At 28.0% G+C, this 19,469-nt stretch overlaps 1 protein-coding gene and 1 long non-coding RNA gene across 12 annotated transcripts in view; one reads left to right on the forward strand and one right to left on the reverse strand.

Annotated features, from left to right (window-relative positions):
- The first annotated feature begins 396 nt into the window (after positions 1-396).
- The window catches only part of LOC107488621 (putative ubiquitin-like-specific protease 1B), a 33,354-nt gene continuing 14,281 nt past the window's right edge, over positions 397-19,469 (forward strand). For 2 of the 11 annotated variants that reach the window (XR_008009566.1, XR_008009565.1), the window contains exons 1-4: positions 397-1,384; positions 1,499-1,587; positions 18,400-18,441; positions 18,521-18,788. Coding sequence is in view for 4 of the 11 variants with exons in the window: in XM_052262286.1 (XP_052118246.1) it covers positions 18,430-18,441; positions 18,521-18,788; positions 18,891-19,072 (462 nt within the window). In the remaining 7 variants the exon portion in view is untranslated. Of the gene's footprint in view, positions 1,385-1,498; positions 1,588-10,728; positions 11,270-18,357; positions 18,442-18,520; positions 18,789-18,890; positions 19,380-19,469 lie in introns of those variants that run through there. The other 9 variants (XR_008009567.1, XR_008009569.1, XR_008009568.1 and 6 more) reach the window with 9 other exon arrangements.
- LOC110281015 (uncharacterized) lies at positions 7,676-8,900 on the reverse strand. The gene is made up of 5 exons (XR_002375398.2): positions 8,843-8,900; positions 8,670-8,738; positions 8,543-8,593; positions 8,374-8,448; positions 7,676-7,847 (listed from the first exon to the last, which is right to left on the reverse strand). It is a non-coding gene; the product is annotated as an uncharacterized LOC110281015 (long non-coding RNA).

Raw genomic sequence — 19,469 nt, forward strand, 5'->3', positions numbered from 1 at the left:
AATTTAATTTTAAAAATTATTTAATTCAAGCTAATTAAATCAAGTTTTGATAATTAAATTAGAATATTTTTATAATTTTATAATTATTGGATAATTTTCTATATTTGAACTATAAAATTTAGTAATTGCAAAATAATAAAAATTTTGTATAAATTGATTTAAAGAATTGAGATTTTAAAATTTAAAATTTTAATTTTTATGAATAAAAAAAATTAAATACATTATCTCTAATTATTGAATTAGAGTATTTATTTAAAAATAATTTATAAATTGATAATTAAATAATATTTTCATAAATATTATTAGTAGATTAAAAATTGATTTTTGATTTTTAATTACTCCTAATTTTAGTGAAATGATTGATCTACCGCTAATCCTAATTCCCAAATTGGGAACCTAATTCCAAATCCCTAATTCTAAACCTAATTTTCCTTTCCCAGCTGCCATTACCCCCTTCTCCTTTCTGAAACACCAACATACACACATGCACAGGGATGGAGAAGAGAGAAAGAGAGGGCGCCAGCGGAGAAGAAGAGGGGAGGGAGCCGCGCCACCACCATCCAGCTTGTCGCGCCGCTGCCACGGTGCCGTCGTAGTCGCCGAGAAGAGAAGAGAGGGAGAAGAGGAATGCAGCCAGTAGCCAGGGGTAGTCACCGTCGCCGCCTTGGAGCCATCACTGTCGCCGAGCCGCACGTCATCACCGCTGCGAATTGCGAGTAGAGGAGAGGGATAGAGACGCGTTCGCGAGGGAGCTACTGCCGTGGAGAAACTTATCACCGCGACCGTCGCAGCACCGCGACCGTCACAGCACCGCCATCCTCGCTACCATCCGCGCCTCTGTTACCATCGTTGAAGCGAACGAGAGAGAAGGAGACGTGGAAGGAGGAGCCGTTGAAGCGAACTTGCTGCCGTCACGTCCTGCCTAGCCACCGTCATCGAAGCCTTATTGCCGTTGATTAAGGATGTTATCGTGAAGCTCAAGGATAACGCGTAGAAGTTGAATGGAGTTGTCTTTCCATTGCTAAAATCATGCTTCGATTTCTGCCCTGTACTGCCTGGATCCATTCACCATTTTGCCCGCCTCTGTTCCGGTGGGGTTTGCTGTTCTTCATGGTGAGACTGAATTTGTTTTACTTCTTTCACCATGATAATTTGTTTTAGTTTTACCTAAAAGCCATTTCATGTTACTTTTAATTTATGTCAGAATAAACTGTTGTTGTTCAGTGTTGATGTTGCTTCAGTTGCAGTTCCAAACCCCATTTGGTTCTAGTTTTGGTTCTGTTTCGAGCTGCGTTGCCATCTGGGTAGTCACCAACCACAGCTGCCGTTGCTGGAGCTCACCGGAGCTGCTGTTATGCCGTTCCTTCTTTTATTCTTAACTTCAGTAAGTTATTCTCGCCTCAAAACCCCTTTAGTTTCTATCCCGTTATCTTACACTGAGGTTTTGTCATGATAATTGCTATAAGTTTGAGTTTTGGTTATTATATGCTGTGATTAGATTTGCTGGAGTTAAAGCTGCAGTTGATTTTGGGGCTGAGGGAAAGGGTTTCTGGTGACGGATTTAATTTATGGATTTGACTTTCCGAGGTAGGGGCATTTTCATTAAACTCATTTTTATTCTTAAGAGTTGTTATAAATTGATATTTAAGCAAATAAATATTTTTAGTGATTATGGAGTCTTACGAATTGAATTGAATTGCCTTGAATGAATGTGATTGCTTACTTGACTTTGGCTATTTCTAAATATTGAGTTGGTATTGAGATAGTTAGTGGAAGATTAATTTGAAAATATGATTTGAATGTTTATCAAGTATAATTTGAGAATTGAAAAACGATTTGATGTTAGAGTTAACTTGGTTTTGGAAAATGGCTTGATATTTGTGAATGACTCGGATTTGAAACTGTTGGAAAGGGTTTGAGTAAATGTTGGTTGGCTTTGTTGGAAATGATTGAGATCTGGAAAGGATTATAATATTGAAAATAAGCTTGATTTGTTGAAAAATGAGTTTAAATTGAAAATGGTATGAGATATTGAAATTGGTCTGATTTTTTAAATTGAATTGAAAGGAGTTTGAGAAATAGTTTTGTTGGGACCCGAAAAGGGTGGCAGAGTCTAAGTTTTAGAGGAGATGTTGTCGAAATTTTATAAAATTAGAAGTTTCATTTGAAGTAATTATTTTAAAAAGGTTTAATTTTAAGCATTATATGGTTTAAGATTACTTTATTAATCAAAGAAAGAATTATGTTTTGAATTGGGATTGTTAATGAACGGAATGGAAAGAATGATGATGAGGATTTTCTTTGAAACATGATTTATGAGTCTAAGTTTTAGAGATAAAATATTTTATTTAATTTTTTCTCGTACCTGTACGGGATAATATATAAAATTATATAAATTTTTTTATTAATATTTAAATAAAAATATATATAGTAATTATTATTATAAATATTTTGCAACTTAAAAATATTTAAAATAATTAATATTTATTTTAATCAATTTGAATTGATTAAATAGTCATCTCATTTGTCCGCTTAAACAAGTATTTAGAGTTTGAAACTCGTCTTATGTGTATAATAATCCATTAGTTAGCGAGAGACCCTTAATAAATAGAGCATCAATATGTGGTGGATTAGTCATCGACTTGCCAAATTAGGAAATCCGTAAAAAAAAATTGTATTTGTCTTTAAAATATATTAATTTTTTATTAATAGCAATATTTATGGATTTTTGTCTTTGTTAAAATTTACTTGGGACAATTTTATTTGTCAATATCGTATTCATTCTGGAAGTCAAAATATTATGATCAACATTGTTACTTGTTAAAACTTCACATTTTATGAAATAATTTTTAAATTATCAAATTCATAAACTTATGTCATTACAAAAGTTATTAGATCGATTAATATTTTTTAGTAACATGATGTACTGAAATACCATCGTTGAGTATTAGTTAGTGTGAAAAAAATCAATAACAACTTTTGTTATTCAATATATAATTTATCTTATTGAAAAATAAATTAATATTTTTTAAACTTATAAATAGATTTTTTTCTAATTTTTTACACCATTTTATTTGAAAATATTTATTATTAAAAATAGTAAATGACCATACTATCCTATAATATATATGACATACAAAGTAATTTCTTATTTTAAAATTAATTCTAGTTAGTGAGACAAAATTTAAAATATTTTTTTATTTTCTTACTCAAATTTAAATTTAAATTTAGAATTGATTAACAATTCATTCTTTTTTAATTTTAATAGAAAAATAAATTAGATAGATGTAAAATATTTAGCATTTAATAATTTCAATTATTTAAATTTTAATTACCAAAAATTGTCTTAAAAATTAATTATAAACTTAATAATCGATAATATATATTATATTAGTACGTAAATAATAATATCCAACGTATTCGTTATTTTTTTAACAAAATTAATGTATAATCTATTGAGAATTGATTTATTATCCAAAAATTTTTTCATAAAAATTATAATATGTGAAACTAGTGATCTTATTTTTTATTATTATTTAAGAAATTATTCACAATTTTTTTAATTATGCAATTAACCTAATTAATAATTTTTATTACTGCTTTTATACTAAAAAATATCAATTTATATTATTTACATATTTTTTCACTACTAATAAATAAATAAGTATTTACACTATTATACTTATTGTCCTAAATACTTATTTTGTATGTTAAATTTATTAAATATTAAGATGAAAATATTGTTCAATAAATTATATAAATAGTCGTTATAGAAAAAAAATATCATATATAATAATCCTTGATATATTAGTGTCATGTATATATTAAGATTATCTAATTTAATTGTGTGAGTGATTATTGTTATTTTCACTTTTTTGTTACAGTAAAAAATAATATTTAAAACTAAAAAAGAGATAGTTAATTTTTTTAATTTGAATTAAAAAATGTCTTGTAAATATATCTAACTTTTACATATACTAAGTGTTATAATATTAAATAGTATAGTATTTGCTATAATAATGACTCAAAATATTAATCCAATATATATTTGGACCTAGTAAGACCTCAATGCAAGTAAAATAAACTAAAATCTATTGTTAGGGTTCTAAATCCGACTTAGGTTCATTACCTTAAAGGCCCAATGCAGATGAAGTCCACGCGTCCCCTCTTAAATTGGCTAAGATTGGATCTCCATTGTTAGTTAGATATGGTAATGAGTACTCAGGGGAGCGTGAGAAGTCCCCTTCCCATCCCTCACTCCTATTTAAAAAAAATGATCCCGTTCCTTCTCCGTCATTATAAGTTCTTGTTTAATTATCCCTTAGAGAATGCAGATCTCATTAGTTATCTACGAATATTCTTTGAAAACTTTTGAAAAAAATTAACACAAAAAGATATAATATAATAATCATAAAATAATCAATTCAATATAATTCACTATAATTTATAACATATTCGATATGAAAAATAACATTTCAAAAGGAAAAAACATAAAAATATATTACAACATAATAACATAACATAATTTTTGGAATGATACTGAGCGACGTAGTGACGAACTTGAGAGGCAGAGAAAGTGACTTAGAGAGAGAGAGAGGATCGAGACTGAAAATGAGTCCCAAAGGTATATTTAATAGTTTCCATGGGGCGGGTACTTATATTCGTGTCCCCATTAGGGGTGGCAAACAGAAAAGTCCACCCTGTCTCGCCAAAAGCTTACCATCTGACGGGTTGGCCCACCCCACCCCGCCTAATGGTAGGCTGGCGGGCTCTCATTTTTTTTATAAACCATTAAATATTAAACAATATATATAATTTTTAAATTCACACACATTAAAGTCTTTATAATTATAAATATGTAATAAACATAATTATAAACCAAATTTTTTGAAACAAAATAATAAAACAAACATTGTCCAAAGCAAAACAAATATTGTCCAAAATATATAATTAAACATCTTCAAGTTTATAATCAATCAAATATAAAATATAATCCAAAATATAACTTAGAACATCTTCAATTATCATCTTCATCCTCTTGTAGATCAATAACATCATAAAAGTTTGTAAAAAAATGGCTCTGACAAAATAAAAGCTTAGCCCTGTGGGAAAGTCCGCCCGCACCCCCGCCCGCACCCCCGCCTCGCCGAAATCCGCCAAAGTCCATGAATTAGGTAGTGTGAGGTAGCCAGGCTTTTTAAGTTTGGCGGTCTCAAATTTCCAGCCCAACTCGCCTTTTTGGCGGGTTATGCAGGCCAGCCCGACGGGTTTCAACCCATTTGCTACCCCTAGTCTCCATCCATTTTCACGTGACAGGTCGTGAGGATTTCACGAATCTCCATCTAGCCCCAAAACGGAAGTAATCCTTGCAAATATCCGTTTCAACTGTTTTTGTGATCATCCCTATTGCTAGTATTCATTGGTTCGTGACGTGGAGCTATTCTAGCCACTTAATAAATTTTCAGATAATCATAGTTTAGGTTATATCATTTTTATAAAGTCACATGTATCCTTGTTATAACAATATTATTAGAAGATAAATGGATAAACACTAAGCTATTGTTTGGATATAAGATGGAAAATAAGAGGAAAGAAAATGGAAAGAAAAAAATGAGAGAAAAGAAAAGTATATTTTTGTGTGTTTTGTTTAGATGAAGAAAAAATGAATAGAAAGAAAATAGAAGAAAAATTTTCTTTTGCTTGGATAGAAAGAAAAAGTAAGAAGAGAAAAAATTATAATAGAATAAAATTATATTAATGTTTTTATATATTATATATAAATTATAATTCAAATAGTAACTCTATATTTTTACCCATGTTTACACTTCTTTGTCAGTTTTCTTCTCAATTTTGAAGAGAAAAAATTTACATGAGCTCTACATACATTTTTATGTTTTCCATTCAATTAAATAAGTGTTTAATCAAAGAATTTAATATTTATATAATAATATGACAAAATAAATTAAAGTTTGAGTTTAACCATAGCAAGCTCTCAAGTTTAAATTTTCATAAATTAATTTATTTTTGTTAAAGTGAGTTGCCCAATAAAAAATTCATATATTAAAGTAGAAAATAATTTTTTATAAATACAAAATTAAAAAAATTATTCTTAAAAGTTGAATATGCAAATAAAAAAATAAATTATAATTTGTAAAAATTATCTCTAAAATTTATTATAATAAATAATAAAACTGTAAAAGTCATGTATCTATATAAATTAAATTATATTAAATAATAAGATATTTAGATATTTAATCAACCTAATTAATTAGTTTGTAACTGATTTGATTTAATAATTTAAAAAAAATTTGAATAACCTTTTTTAGAAATATGCCAATCTAAATAATATAAATTGAAGATAAAAAAATATAACTAAATTATATAATACAACATAATATTCCTAAAAAATTGTTTCATAAAAGATCTAATGCCAAGATATTTATCATTATCTGTGGTGTAATCTAATTTCACAATTACTTAAACGTTCTTTTTATGAAAAAATCGCATTATTTATTTTGAAAAAATAATATTTACTCACTATTATAATTTAAATAGAATATAAATAGATATTAAACCAATTTATTTTAATAATTACTCAGTCACAAATATCCATCAAGGATATGAGATTTAAGATCATATAAAGTAAATATAGTATCTACAACTTTTACACTATCATATGATAAGATGATTATCATAAGTTTTTTTAGCATAAATTAAACAGAACAACATATAATAATAAAGAAACAATCAAATCCAAAAAAATTATAGAATACCTATCATACACTACGACTGTTAGTAATGAAAAGCTTTAACTATTTATTCTTTTATTAGCTATCTTTTTATCTACTATGCATTTCATTTATGAATATGTTAAGGACTAAACCTATGTTTCAACCTTTCAAAATCCCATATATTCTTGCCAAACACAATATTATTATGCGTTTTTTTTTATAAAAAAGATTGAATGAAAAAATCCTTGGTAAAAAGATGAGGTTCTCTTATAATATGTATGACTTTTTATGATAACAAAATAAAAATGAAAAGCATGAAATAATATTGTGTATATTTAAGTTAATTTTAATATTTTTTAATAACCAGATTTATCATAACGTTACTGATCAACAATGACAGTTAATACGAATTTGATATGTTTTGAATATGCTATACACACTACAAGGTTTTTGTTTATTTGTGGCAGTTTTTTTTCTATTTGTGGAGGTTTCAAACCCCCTCAAAAAGGATTGTGGCAGTTTCCAAAACCCCCAAAATTTGAGGTGCCACGAGCTTTTTTGTGGCGGTTTTTCACAACCCCCACAATATCATTTAGTGGCGGTTTTCTATCCTTTTTGTGGGGGTTCTGTGCTAGCATTTTGTGACAGTTCTTGGTTAATTTTTGTGGCAGTTCAAAACCCCCACAAAAGAAATTTTCCATTTAAAAAAAATAGCTATTCTGTAGGGGTTTTAAACCTCTACAAACCTATCAATATTATTCTTAAAATATTAATCTGGATGTTAGAATTACATTATTATACTAATCATTTACTATTTAAACAATATGTGTTAAACATATAATAATTAGAGAACACTATGTACATATAATATATATCTCAAGTGAACTAGTGTCCAAACCAGCACTAACCATTTCTTCTATTCTTTTTTGAATCTGCAGATTACATATTTTCTATTTCAGCTACTGAAAAGCAATAAAAAAACAAATACAAAAGGCTAAAAATAATTAACATTAAAATTGAAAAGAGTACAAGTACAAACCTTAGAGATGCATGTTGTTCGAACTCATTTTCAAGGGCTTCAGATCACAAATCAGCTGCATTAACATGTGACTAGTGCTGAAATAGATGTAGAAGGATTATGCATTAGCATTTGACTTATCATTAAAAGGCAAATAGATGAAATTATTTATATGTTGAAAAATGCATGATAATAAACATTGTGTAAGTGACACATTAACATGTGACTAGTGCAAACTAATTAGCATGCTCTGTTCAAATCAAGATATATAAATGCAGCTTTTTGCAACTATATAAATCAAGATATATGTAAGTCACCATCAGTGGTTAAAAGTAATGTGAATGTGTCCAAACCAATCAACTACAAGCACACTGCAAGAAATTATACTACCAAATTGATCATGAAAGTAGAAACATTATCATTGATGGGATCAATACAAGTCGTGTCAAATCAAACCGAACCTAAGATAGGCAGAAAAGCCCCAATAGATTGAAATACAGAGAATTATAAGTTGTCATTGATCCTTACACTTGATTGATTCAGCTATGGTGCCGTTTAACTATTTATCGAGCAATTAACTATTAGCAGAGTTTTTTATTCAAGAGAGAAAAAGGTGCAAATTACCTTGAAGAAGACAAAGAACGGGACAGCAGAGACGGAATAAGCCTCGGATATCTCTGGTTGTTCTTCCACTTCAACCTTCACACCAATAATCAAGCAAAATCAAGCACACAGTAAAGTAATTGAAATGAAAATGGAGGAAGTGGAGAAGAAGAAAAGTAAAAAAGCGAACCCTTAAGAAGTGGGCGTGAGGGAAGTCAGTGGATAAGTAACAGACTCCTAGCTGTACAAGAATTGAAGGAACTATCATAGTATTAAAGAAGAAGAAAATGCTAACTATGATGCTAATTGGAAAGTACCTTTAACATCAAAAAATGCTTGTTGATTGTGCTTGTACTTCCACCAAAGAACAAGGCCGAAACCGAGAACTATAAGGCAGAGACATCCATTATTGATGTCGGCATAAAAACAATGACACAATTTCACAATTAATTTGAAAAAAGATGAAACTCTTGAGAGATCTTATTCTTACCTTCAGTGCCATTTAAGTTCATGGACATTGACTCATGCCACAGCAGTTTGGTTCTTTTTCAGTTGCACAAACAAGGAAATTTCCAACAATGCTAAAAAAAGATTAACAAGAAAAATAAGAAAATTCTCTTGTGCTATTATTAATTTTAGCATGTTTTACACATATCAAAGCAAGAAGTTTTACAGCTAATATTAAGACAAGAAGTTTTACAGCTAATATTAATTTTAGCATGCATCTAAATTCTAGATTTTGTACCAAATATAACAACATCCAGGCTTTTATTAGGCATATATTCATATATAAGTAATTTCTCTTCATTAATTAATGCAATTTCATTCTTAAATTCTTTAATCCCTTGTCCAGAACCGATTGAGAGCCTCTTAACTACTATTCTTTGTCCATTTTCCAATGTACCCTGCCATTTATCAATTGCAAATTAGCTTAAAGTTTTTCATTTTGCTATTCTAATATCCTTGAAAAAAGTAATATGTTTCTTACCTTAAACACAGATCCAAAACCACCTTCTCCAAGCTTATTTTTGTCTAAAAAGTTATCAATGCAAAAAGCTATAACTGATAGGTCATACAATAGAAGCTCTGGATCCTCCTCTTGTTCTTTCTTGATATGATCCATTAATTCTATATTGGTCTCTAAATTATCTTAAGACAAATTAATAATTACTCTCCATTATAATGATAATAATTCAATAAGTTACTGCACAATAAAAAAAGAAAGGAGAATTATTTACCTTTCAGAGTGGCCTTTTTCGTCCATTCCATATCAAACATGAAACGAAGAGCATGCCACATAATACGCCAATTGTGACCCAAACTGCAATTCGTATCTTGCCTTTGCATCCATTTTTTGTCTCTTGAATTGTTTAATGTCACAGTACAAAACACAAAGATAAACCATATGATATAATTCAGAATTAGAGAAAGATTAAGAGCAGTTTAAGGCCAAGTAAATGTATTACATACCTAACTCTGAAGCAGGAATTCTAATATAAAGATCTTGGCCTGCATCTGGTAGAATCTTCAAGTCATTAAGATCACCAAACCATAAAGCATATTCTTTTATGGCACGAGGCTAATTACTACAAGAAATGAAAGAAAAAAACACATCAAAAGGCAGCTTCAAACCTTATAAAGGAAAAAATATGAATAATGGAAACTGGAAAGCAATTAGTCATTTAGCTCTTGCACTTTTATTGGTATTTGCAAGTTCTTTCACAGGGAAAAAAAATCAAGAAGGATAAACTATCTTAAGCAATAGCAATAGCTATTTATTTCACTAGGAACGAGGCCAATCATCAGTTCATCACTACAGTTGTAATAAAGTGAAGAATTTATATTCTTTTAAGCAATTCCTAGTGAAAACAAATCTGCATCGATAAAAGAGAATAACCTCTAATGAAAACAATTGAACCTAATGATCACCTAAACTATGAACCCTAACACCCTTTTTACTTCAAGAAAAATCAAAATTTTTAATAGAGAATAACGATTTTCCATTTATGTCTCTTCACCTTTATAATATATCAAATCAACTTAACTTAATATATCAAATCAACTTAACTAAATATATATCAAATCATCTGCCTTGGCCTAAAAAATTTACAGAAGAGAAGAGTACATTAGAACATAAGAAGTAGGATTTGTGTATAACTTTGCTAAAACTATATCATCAAATTATCACAAAAACTAGTATCTTTGAAAAAATTTGAAGAATTGAAGAAAGCAAAGAACGAGAAAAAATTAGGAACAAATCCTCATTGTAATGACTCGACACGACATGAAAATCAGTCCACGAGATCTGATAGCTTTGAACATATCTTCAATCGAAGCTTACAGAGACTCACTAGCTCGCCTTCTTGATCTCCTCAGCTAGCACTACCGAATTCGCGCCCAAACCACACCATCGAATCCGTGCCAAAACCGCACTCTGAGCGCTTTAAGCCGCCGGAGGAAAAGCAGAACCAGCGGCACAACCCGTGGTGGAAGACGACGTAGAAGCGGAAGATTTAAACCATTACCTCAACAATTTGAATCAAATCGTCACTGAAAGGTCAACAAAAATTCAGAGGCTCCACGATCTCCATTCATAACTCCAGCGGCAACGTTTTGACGGAGGATCGGAGACGACGGCGGCAAGGAGATGAATGGCGGTGGCAAGGAGATGAACGGCGGCAGTGACATGGAGATTTTAGGGTTTCACAGAGGTTCCTCTCCTCTCTCTCTCTCTCTCTTTATTTCTCGCTTGAAGCCCAGTTCTGAATGTTCTTTTTTTTATTTCTTGTTTTGGGCTGATATTTATTTGGGCTAGAAGTTTTTTTTTAGTATTGATTGGGTTGTGGGAGTTATTGTAATGATTTAGGGAGGTTTTAAAAATAGTCACTATTAAAAGATATTATGGAGGTTTATAATAACCCCCACTAAAAATCTTCCACAAACAAGCAAGAATTTTGTAGTGACATTTTATGATTTTGTACCAAACAATGTTAGTTTTAATTTATATATTTATTATTAGGTATTAAAAATAAAAAGTATATGTATTGTTAGCATTTTTCAAACCTTCCTCAACTCTGACTGTGATTAGGCCTAAAAGATCACCTACCTTGTTGGAAATAAATGTAATCCAATCAATTTTCATCTGATAGTTCTATACATTCGCATAATTATAGGAGAATTAACTTTAGTGAGATAACAATATGATATTTAGTTACCACATGAGTATTTTTATATAAAGAATTATCAATCAATTATGTATGGCTTCTGATGAAAATAATATATTCAACATGGATATTATTTGTTAGGTAAGAGATAACAGATTGACAAAAAAATTAATTACAATGGGTATATTTATTTTAAAAAATATTTTTTTATGTAATTCTTATAATTTTGCGTGACTATCTATATATAGAAGATCAGAAGATCATGATTATCTAACAAAATTAATTTTATTTATTACATTCAATTTGAGTAAGTAAAAAATCATCTTATTTTAATTTAGTCCTTAATTCACATAATTTAAATTTAGCTCAATATATATGATTTGATTTGATTTAATTATTAGTAAAAAATATCTCGAAAACCTATTTTATTCATAAATTTATTATTTCAATGATTAAACAAATAAATTAAAAAATACTAACAAAGCAATAAAAGAAATAAATTAAAAAATACTACCAAATCAAATTGATATAAATTATGTGATATTTAAAAATCTAATCAAATCAATTAGTTGATATAGTTAATTTATCATAATAAATTATATTTAATGAGTTAAAAGAAACAAATTGGTAAACACTCTCATAATCATGTCACGTCAACTCCATCATTAAGTGTGAAAACCTAATTTTTATATAAATAGAATAGATAATAAATAGAATATATGAGAATATGATATGTGAATTGTGATATATTTTAATTATAAAATTGATATTATATAATAGATTTGTTCTAAATCCTTATTGCTTGTTTGTTGCTAATTTTTATATAATTACTTAATAATTTCTGCCTATAAAACTATCATCAACTACCTAATATTATGGTTTAATTAATAAGAATGATGACATTAATATTTTTCATAAATCTTGTTATTATTTATAGTTAGGAAATAGCCATAAATAATTTTTTTTAATGAATGTTAATTTTGTTGTCAAATTTCATATTACCTTTAAATTTTTAAGGTAATTGAGTCTAATTTCTATATTTTGAAATAAATTTACTCAAAAAATTAATATATAAATCACATTATTATTACAAAATTATTTTTTTAACATAATTAGTGGTGCTTATTTGAACCATTAAATTTAGCTTCTAATGATATTAAAGTCAACATATTTTATTATCTTGTGCCTTCAAAGAATTTACATGACTAATATAAAAATATAACAATTAAAAAAAATTTATTACAATGGGTATATTCATTTTAACAAATATTTTTCTATCTAATACTATAAAAAAATACATTGGTTACTTTGAATTGCTACAGGTCAACTTTCATCCACAGCAGTAGAATGCCTAAATTGAGATATATTCATCAAACAAACAATCAATAAAATACTCATCCGTACTTTCTCATTTTGGATACATTCATACATATAGAAAAAAAAAAGAAGAAAAGAAGAGTTGAAATAGTAAGAACGATAAAAATCACGATTCTTATAATTTTGTGTGGTCATCTATATATAGTAAACCAGACAACTATGATTATCTAACAAAATTAATTTGTATTTATTACACTCAACTTGAATAAATAAGAAATTATCTTATTTTAATTTACTCCTTATTTTACATGATTTAAATTTAGCTCAATATATTTGATTTAATTTGATTTAATTATTAGTTAAAAATATCTCAATTGCCTATTTTATTCATAGGTTTATTATTTTAATGACTAATAAATTAATTAAATTAATTAATTAGTACACACAATAAATTTGGTTTAATAAATTAAAAAATAAATTAAAAAATACTAACAAAATATTAAAATAAATAAATTAGAAAATACTACCAAATTAAATTGATATAAATTATAATAAATTATATGATATTTAAATATCTAATCAAATCAATTAGTTGATATAATTAGTTTATCGTAATAACTTGTATTTAATGAGTTAAAAAAAATAAATCGAAAAATGCTCTCAGAAGCATGCCACGTCAGCTCCATCATTAAGTGTCAGAAATCTGATTTTTATATAATAGAATAGATAGATTAAATTACCTTTTAAGGTACAAGTTATAATATTTTATGATATTTTATTAATGTACCCATTCTATTATTCTTTTGCTAATTTGATTATTCTTCTTACTCGAGCTTATCTTTTTCATCTAATCTTACAGCACAATTTTTTTTACCGTAATCATTTACAATGCACCACATCCATCAAATACTATTTCGGGTTATATTCACTGATCCGAGTTCTAATTACATAGATGTAAAAGTTTAACGAAGGAACAATAAATTCTATTTTATTAAAAGATTGTTGGATCTACTCATATATTATGATCAATCCAATAGAACATGAATAAAATTAGTTTTCTTAGAAAAATTTCAATTTTTTATTGAGTAAATGCTTACAAGAAACTTTAATTTATAGGTTAAGTTCAAATTTTATCCCCTCCATATTTTCTACGTCTGTTAGAAAATCTTTAAAGTGAAGTATATAATGAGGTTGAATTTTCTCAATTTAGGTTCAGTTTTTAAAAAATTATGTCAGCCTTGGAATATAATTTCAAATATTAGTACTGTGTTTAAAAGTTCTTCTTTTAAATTTTTCATAATCAAAATATTTTTATAATATTTTGTGATTGCTTGGTGCGTCAATGCAATACTATTTATAGGAATAAAGATCAATTTAGTTTCTTGGTGTGGCTATTTTATATCTTGTTGTATTACATAAATAGTAAATGATAAAACTTATTTAATAAGAGGATTGTCTGAATTTATACAAATTTTAAAGAAAAAGTATATGAAACCAAGAGCTTACCAGCCAAAAACTAAACAAAACCACATTAATTTATATTAATAATTAATTTTAAATTTTTTAAATTCAAAATTTAAAAAATTTAAAATTGATTAAATAAACCTAATTTAAAACTTATAAAAACATTCCTCTTCTCTCTTATATTAACCTATCCACCTCCAACAATCACACACACAGACCTCTCTCTAACCATTAGGCCCTCTCCGCCTCCCCATTGCAACCCACTCCTCTTCTATCACCGACACCTGGCTCGTCGGATTCGCCACTGTCGACAAAAACCGCTTTCCTTTCATGAACCAGATGTTATCAGAGCCGCCGTTGCTGCTGGAGTTGAACTTGAGCTCGATTCCTAAGACGACACTCTTCCTGCATGATCAAGAACTATTCAAGACAGCCATCGTCCTTCTTGCGGGTGATAACTATTCATCTTCAGAATCACATCAGATATCATTGCTCCGGAATAATCTGTTACTCGATCAGGAACACATTTCAACAAATACGGTGCTTGAACTGGCGAGGTTATTGACGCAACAATATTCACATGCTGACTATTTTTCTTTTCCGAAGTTAGAGAATCAGCTCTCAATAAATCATTCCAGCTAAATGAAACAGTGTCTTGCAGGGTACTTCCTTTAAGACAACTACCACCTTGTCGACGATACTCAATAATAACCCCCTTGGTCCCAAATTCACAGTAAAGATGCCAAGCTTTTTTCCATGAATCATAGGGAAAACTGGAGGTGAATTTATCTAGCTTTAACTCACTATGGCACCTTATGGTAAGAAGTCTTATAAAATCACGATTTAGATATATTAGGTGCCATTTTGATGATTAAAGAGACTGCAAACTACATAATTATAGAAATATAAAAAAATATTCATTTAATATAAAAAACATCTTAATACTTAATAAAAGAAATATCCAGTTATATTTTAACAAAAATAATCAAATATTTATAAAATTTAAAAAAAATATAAAATTCATAAAGAAATAGAAACATTCATATTTGTAATACAAAAAAAAATTCAAAAAATATATAAAAAATATCCATTTAGTATGAAAAAAAACATTATAATACTTAGCAGAAGAAACATTCATATATATTAACTCGTAGAGATTTTAAATTCACCAAAGGTATTTTGGCTGGTTTTTGACTAATACCCTTTTAATTTCCTAACATTGCTCAATTCTAAATGTTTAAGGTATGATATTATTTTAGTTAGTTGTGATTTCAAGAATGACTATCATCTATTTGTGTCTAAAATCTAAAATAGCTAATATATTATTTAGATAGTTTAGTTTTGATATTAACATTTGATTAGATTAGTTTTAGAAAATCTTAAATTTATATATATGATTATTATTGTTTGATATGTTATTTTTAAATTTTTTAATATAGTTTTTTTATTTATAAATTTATTTTAGCTCTCAATATAACTACGAAAAAATCCAATAATTAAGTTAAAAGTATTGCTAATAGTAAATTGTATTTTTAAATTATTAATCTAACAAAAACTAAATTCTAAAAAATACTATTAGTTGTACTAAAAAAATCTATTAACGTTATAATAAATATCTATACAGAATAATTTAAAATATAACAAACATTTTAATCAATTATGTAAAGTTATTGCGAACAAATAATAAATAATGGCATTATTAATACACAAAAGTAATTCTATAAAATATTAATAGTTGCATTAAAAATTTTATTAATCTATAAAGAAATGCTTATCAAGTTAAAATTTAATTGTCCACAAATATATATTTATATATAAAAAAACAATCATAGACATAAAATATATTAAGTTAATAGCTATAATTAATGATTATAATAAATATATAATTATATTAATTGTCAATTATTTTAATTGTTAATTTGTCATTAAATTTAAAAATTTATTTTATTTTTTTTATTTTAAAACAAATCAAATCTATCATTAATACTATTAAATAAATTTATAATTATAATTGACAATACTTTACGTAATCATTATAATACTCTCTATAATTATTATTATTTTTATTATATTGTTATTTGCAAGAATGTATTATTAATTTATTGCATACCACGTTTTTTTAATTAATTTAATTATTTTATGAATTTTTTATATTTTTATTTAATATTTACATAAATAAAAAAATATATATGAACTTAAATATATCAAATAATATTTTTTTGTTAAATAAACATTAGATATAAATAAAAAATTAATATTTATGCACGGAGATATACATTAGTTATTAACGGAGATGCTAACAATAAATAGTCTGAAATTGATACATGATAATGACACGTGGTTTTCCTAAACTAATTATGTGTTAGCGAAATGTCAACCTACCATATCTTATGAGATGTCAAAGAAATATAAACATTGTAAAAGGAAAATCCAATAAATATTTTTATAAAAAATTATATTAAGAATACTTTTAAAATATGTATTTTTAAATAAATTCATTAAATAATATACTATGATACAATTATATCAAAAACAAATATGAAATGATAGTGTAAGTGACTAAGAATTATGCCCTCTTTTAATAAATTAGAATAAATAACTATTTTTAATTATAAAAAATTCAGACGCTAATAAAATTAACCGCAAAAAATTAAATTAACATTAACTCTACAAAAATTTAGTACTGCTTGACAAAAATACTAATCATTAAATTTTGAGTTGACTTCATTAAGATCAAAAAACATGTTAAATTTATAAATTGTCTCTATTGCTATCTTCATTCTTTCTCATTAATAATTAAAAATTCATCTAATTGAATTTGGATCTGTTCTTAATAGATAAAATCCAATAAAAAAATTTGATTTTTTTATTAACATTTATACGAGATTTTAGATGAAATCTGTTAGAATTTGTAAGTTTTCAAGAAACATAAAATTAGAACTTTGATGATATCCAAAGAAACTGATGAGGAACACGTGAATGGTGCTATTGCTGTTTTTAAAATTATTACTGTTTGACTCTTTTTGGATGTATGTAGTTCTTTACCAAGTGGAACATATATTTGAAGATCATGTCTTTATTTATACATGTTTTATTATTGAAGGGTGTTTCTTCTTTAGAGTTTTGGGTTTATTTGTAATCTTTGGTTAAGAAGTGTTTTTTTTTTTAATTCATTGGGGGTAAGATAGGTATTTCAATGATAATTGTGATATATTTTCTAACTGGAATTAGGTTTGAGCTGATTTTATAAACCACCAGCAAAAAAATTTGATTTTTTCACCAATATAATTTAGGCAATTCATCAATTGTCAGAGTTAAGCCTATATAAAGATTAAATAATTTGTACTTGTATTATAGATGATGAGCTTTATTTACTATACATACAGTGAGTGAATGATGTTGGTGGAATATAGCGAGCTGAGTTCTGTGATGACTGATATTAAATATGATTTTATTTGTTCAGTACAGTTTAATTTTCATTTGCAAATATTATTATCGTAGAAATTAAATTTATATGCACTGATCATTTGTACCTGAAATAGCCACAACTGCAAATTTCTTATGGTATGCATTTTTCAAATTGAATTGTAAGCGATTCTTTGCAAGGATTCAATTTCCATAGATATACGTGCAATTAATAAATTAAGAATATGTATATTGAAATATCAGTCACTCAAGCTAATTAAAAGAACAATAATTGTGATTTATTTTCCAACTGAGATTGGGTCTGAACTGATTTTATAAACAACCAGCAAGTAAATTTTATTTTTTCGCCAATATTTGTTGGTGGTGTTACTACATCTCTTGGTGTTTATTAGATACCTAGAACGTAGAATTTGAAATGGTTTATTTTTGTTTTGTAATTTATGATTAGTTTCAGGAACCACTTTGTTGGATGTTGCTGAATTGCTATAACTAGCGAATGGATGTTTCTGTAGTTAGAATTACTACTTCGAATGTTGGTTTGATATGGTATTAATTGATGTGGGTTGCATGTTGCATCATCAATCATGTTTAATTGAGAACTCTTCTGATGTTGCATATGATGTTTGTACAATAGTTTCTATTAAAGGTTTAGGGGCTGTTTTTTGTGATACCGTAGCAGGATTGATTTGCAGCAAAACCAACCAACATGGGAAAAAAGGTAACATGATGTTTACCATTCGCAGATTACCATTCATATTATCGTATGTGTGACTTACCGTTTGTGTAACAATTAACAGAAATTGTTAGAGTCCCGATGCTCACCCAGCTACATTCATAACATGATGAGAACGATATCTAAAAATAACTCCGTTGAGAAGCTTGTGGACATTGATGAGATCGGATTCGGATTCTTGAGGCGTGTTCCAAATTGGTCTGTAAAGCAAGCCATCATGGTTCACCTAGCTGAGTCGTATCAAGTAAAGCAGAGAACTTTTATACTCGACATAGACAACATCTGCCTCAATGCTGAGTTAATCGGGAAGGTCTTCGGCCTTCCGTCTCAAGGTAAGTTCCGATATCTTAATTACCTAGTCTTGCATAGGTGTGCTGGCATAAATATCTTTGGGCATGGAAATATTACCATGCAATAACACATACATGTTGTAGGGGATCCATTTCCAGCTCTCGATGAGAGTAATCCGTCCCACGTGGCCATTCAAAAAAGGTTCCATAGATGGACAACAGCCGAGCTTCGGAATTTAGTTTACAGTTGTTGGTGCACGAAATTTCAATCACACTTTTGCAACTCCGCACAACTAACCAGCAAGTGCACTGGGTCGTCCAAGTAATACCTTGCGTGAGCAAGGGTCGATCCCACGGAGATTGTCGGCTTGGAGCAAGCTATGGTTATCTTGTAAATCTTAGTCAGGATATCAGAAATTATCAGGATTGATTATGAAAAGCAAAAGAACATGAACTGATTACTTGTTTTGCAGTAATGGAGAATATGTTGAGGTTTTGGAGATGCTCCATCTTCTGAATCTCTGCTTTCCTACTGTCTTCTTCTTCAAGCATGCAAGGCTCCTTCCATGGCAAGCTGTATGTAGGGTTTTACCGTTGTCAATGGCTACCTCCCATCCTCTCAGTGAAAATGTTCCTATGCTCTGTCACAGCATGGCTAATCATCTGTCGGTTCTCGATCAAGCCGGAATAGAATCCAGTGATTCTTTTGCGTCTGTCACTAAC

This window comes from Arachis duranensis, chromosome 5, assembly GCF_000817695.3.
Source record: "Arachis duranensis cultivar V14167 chromosome 5, aradu.V14167.gnm2.J7QH, whole genome shotgun sequence".
Classification (NCBI taxonomy): Eukaryota; Viridiplantae; Streptophyta; class Magnoliopsida; order Fabales; family Fabaceae; genus Arachis; species Arachis duranensis.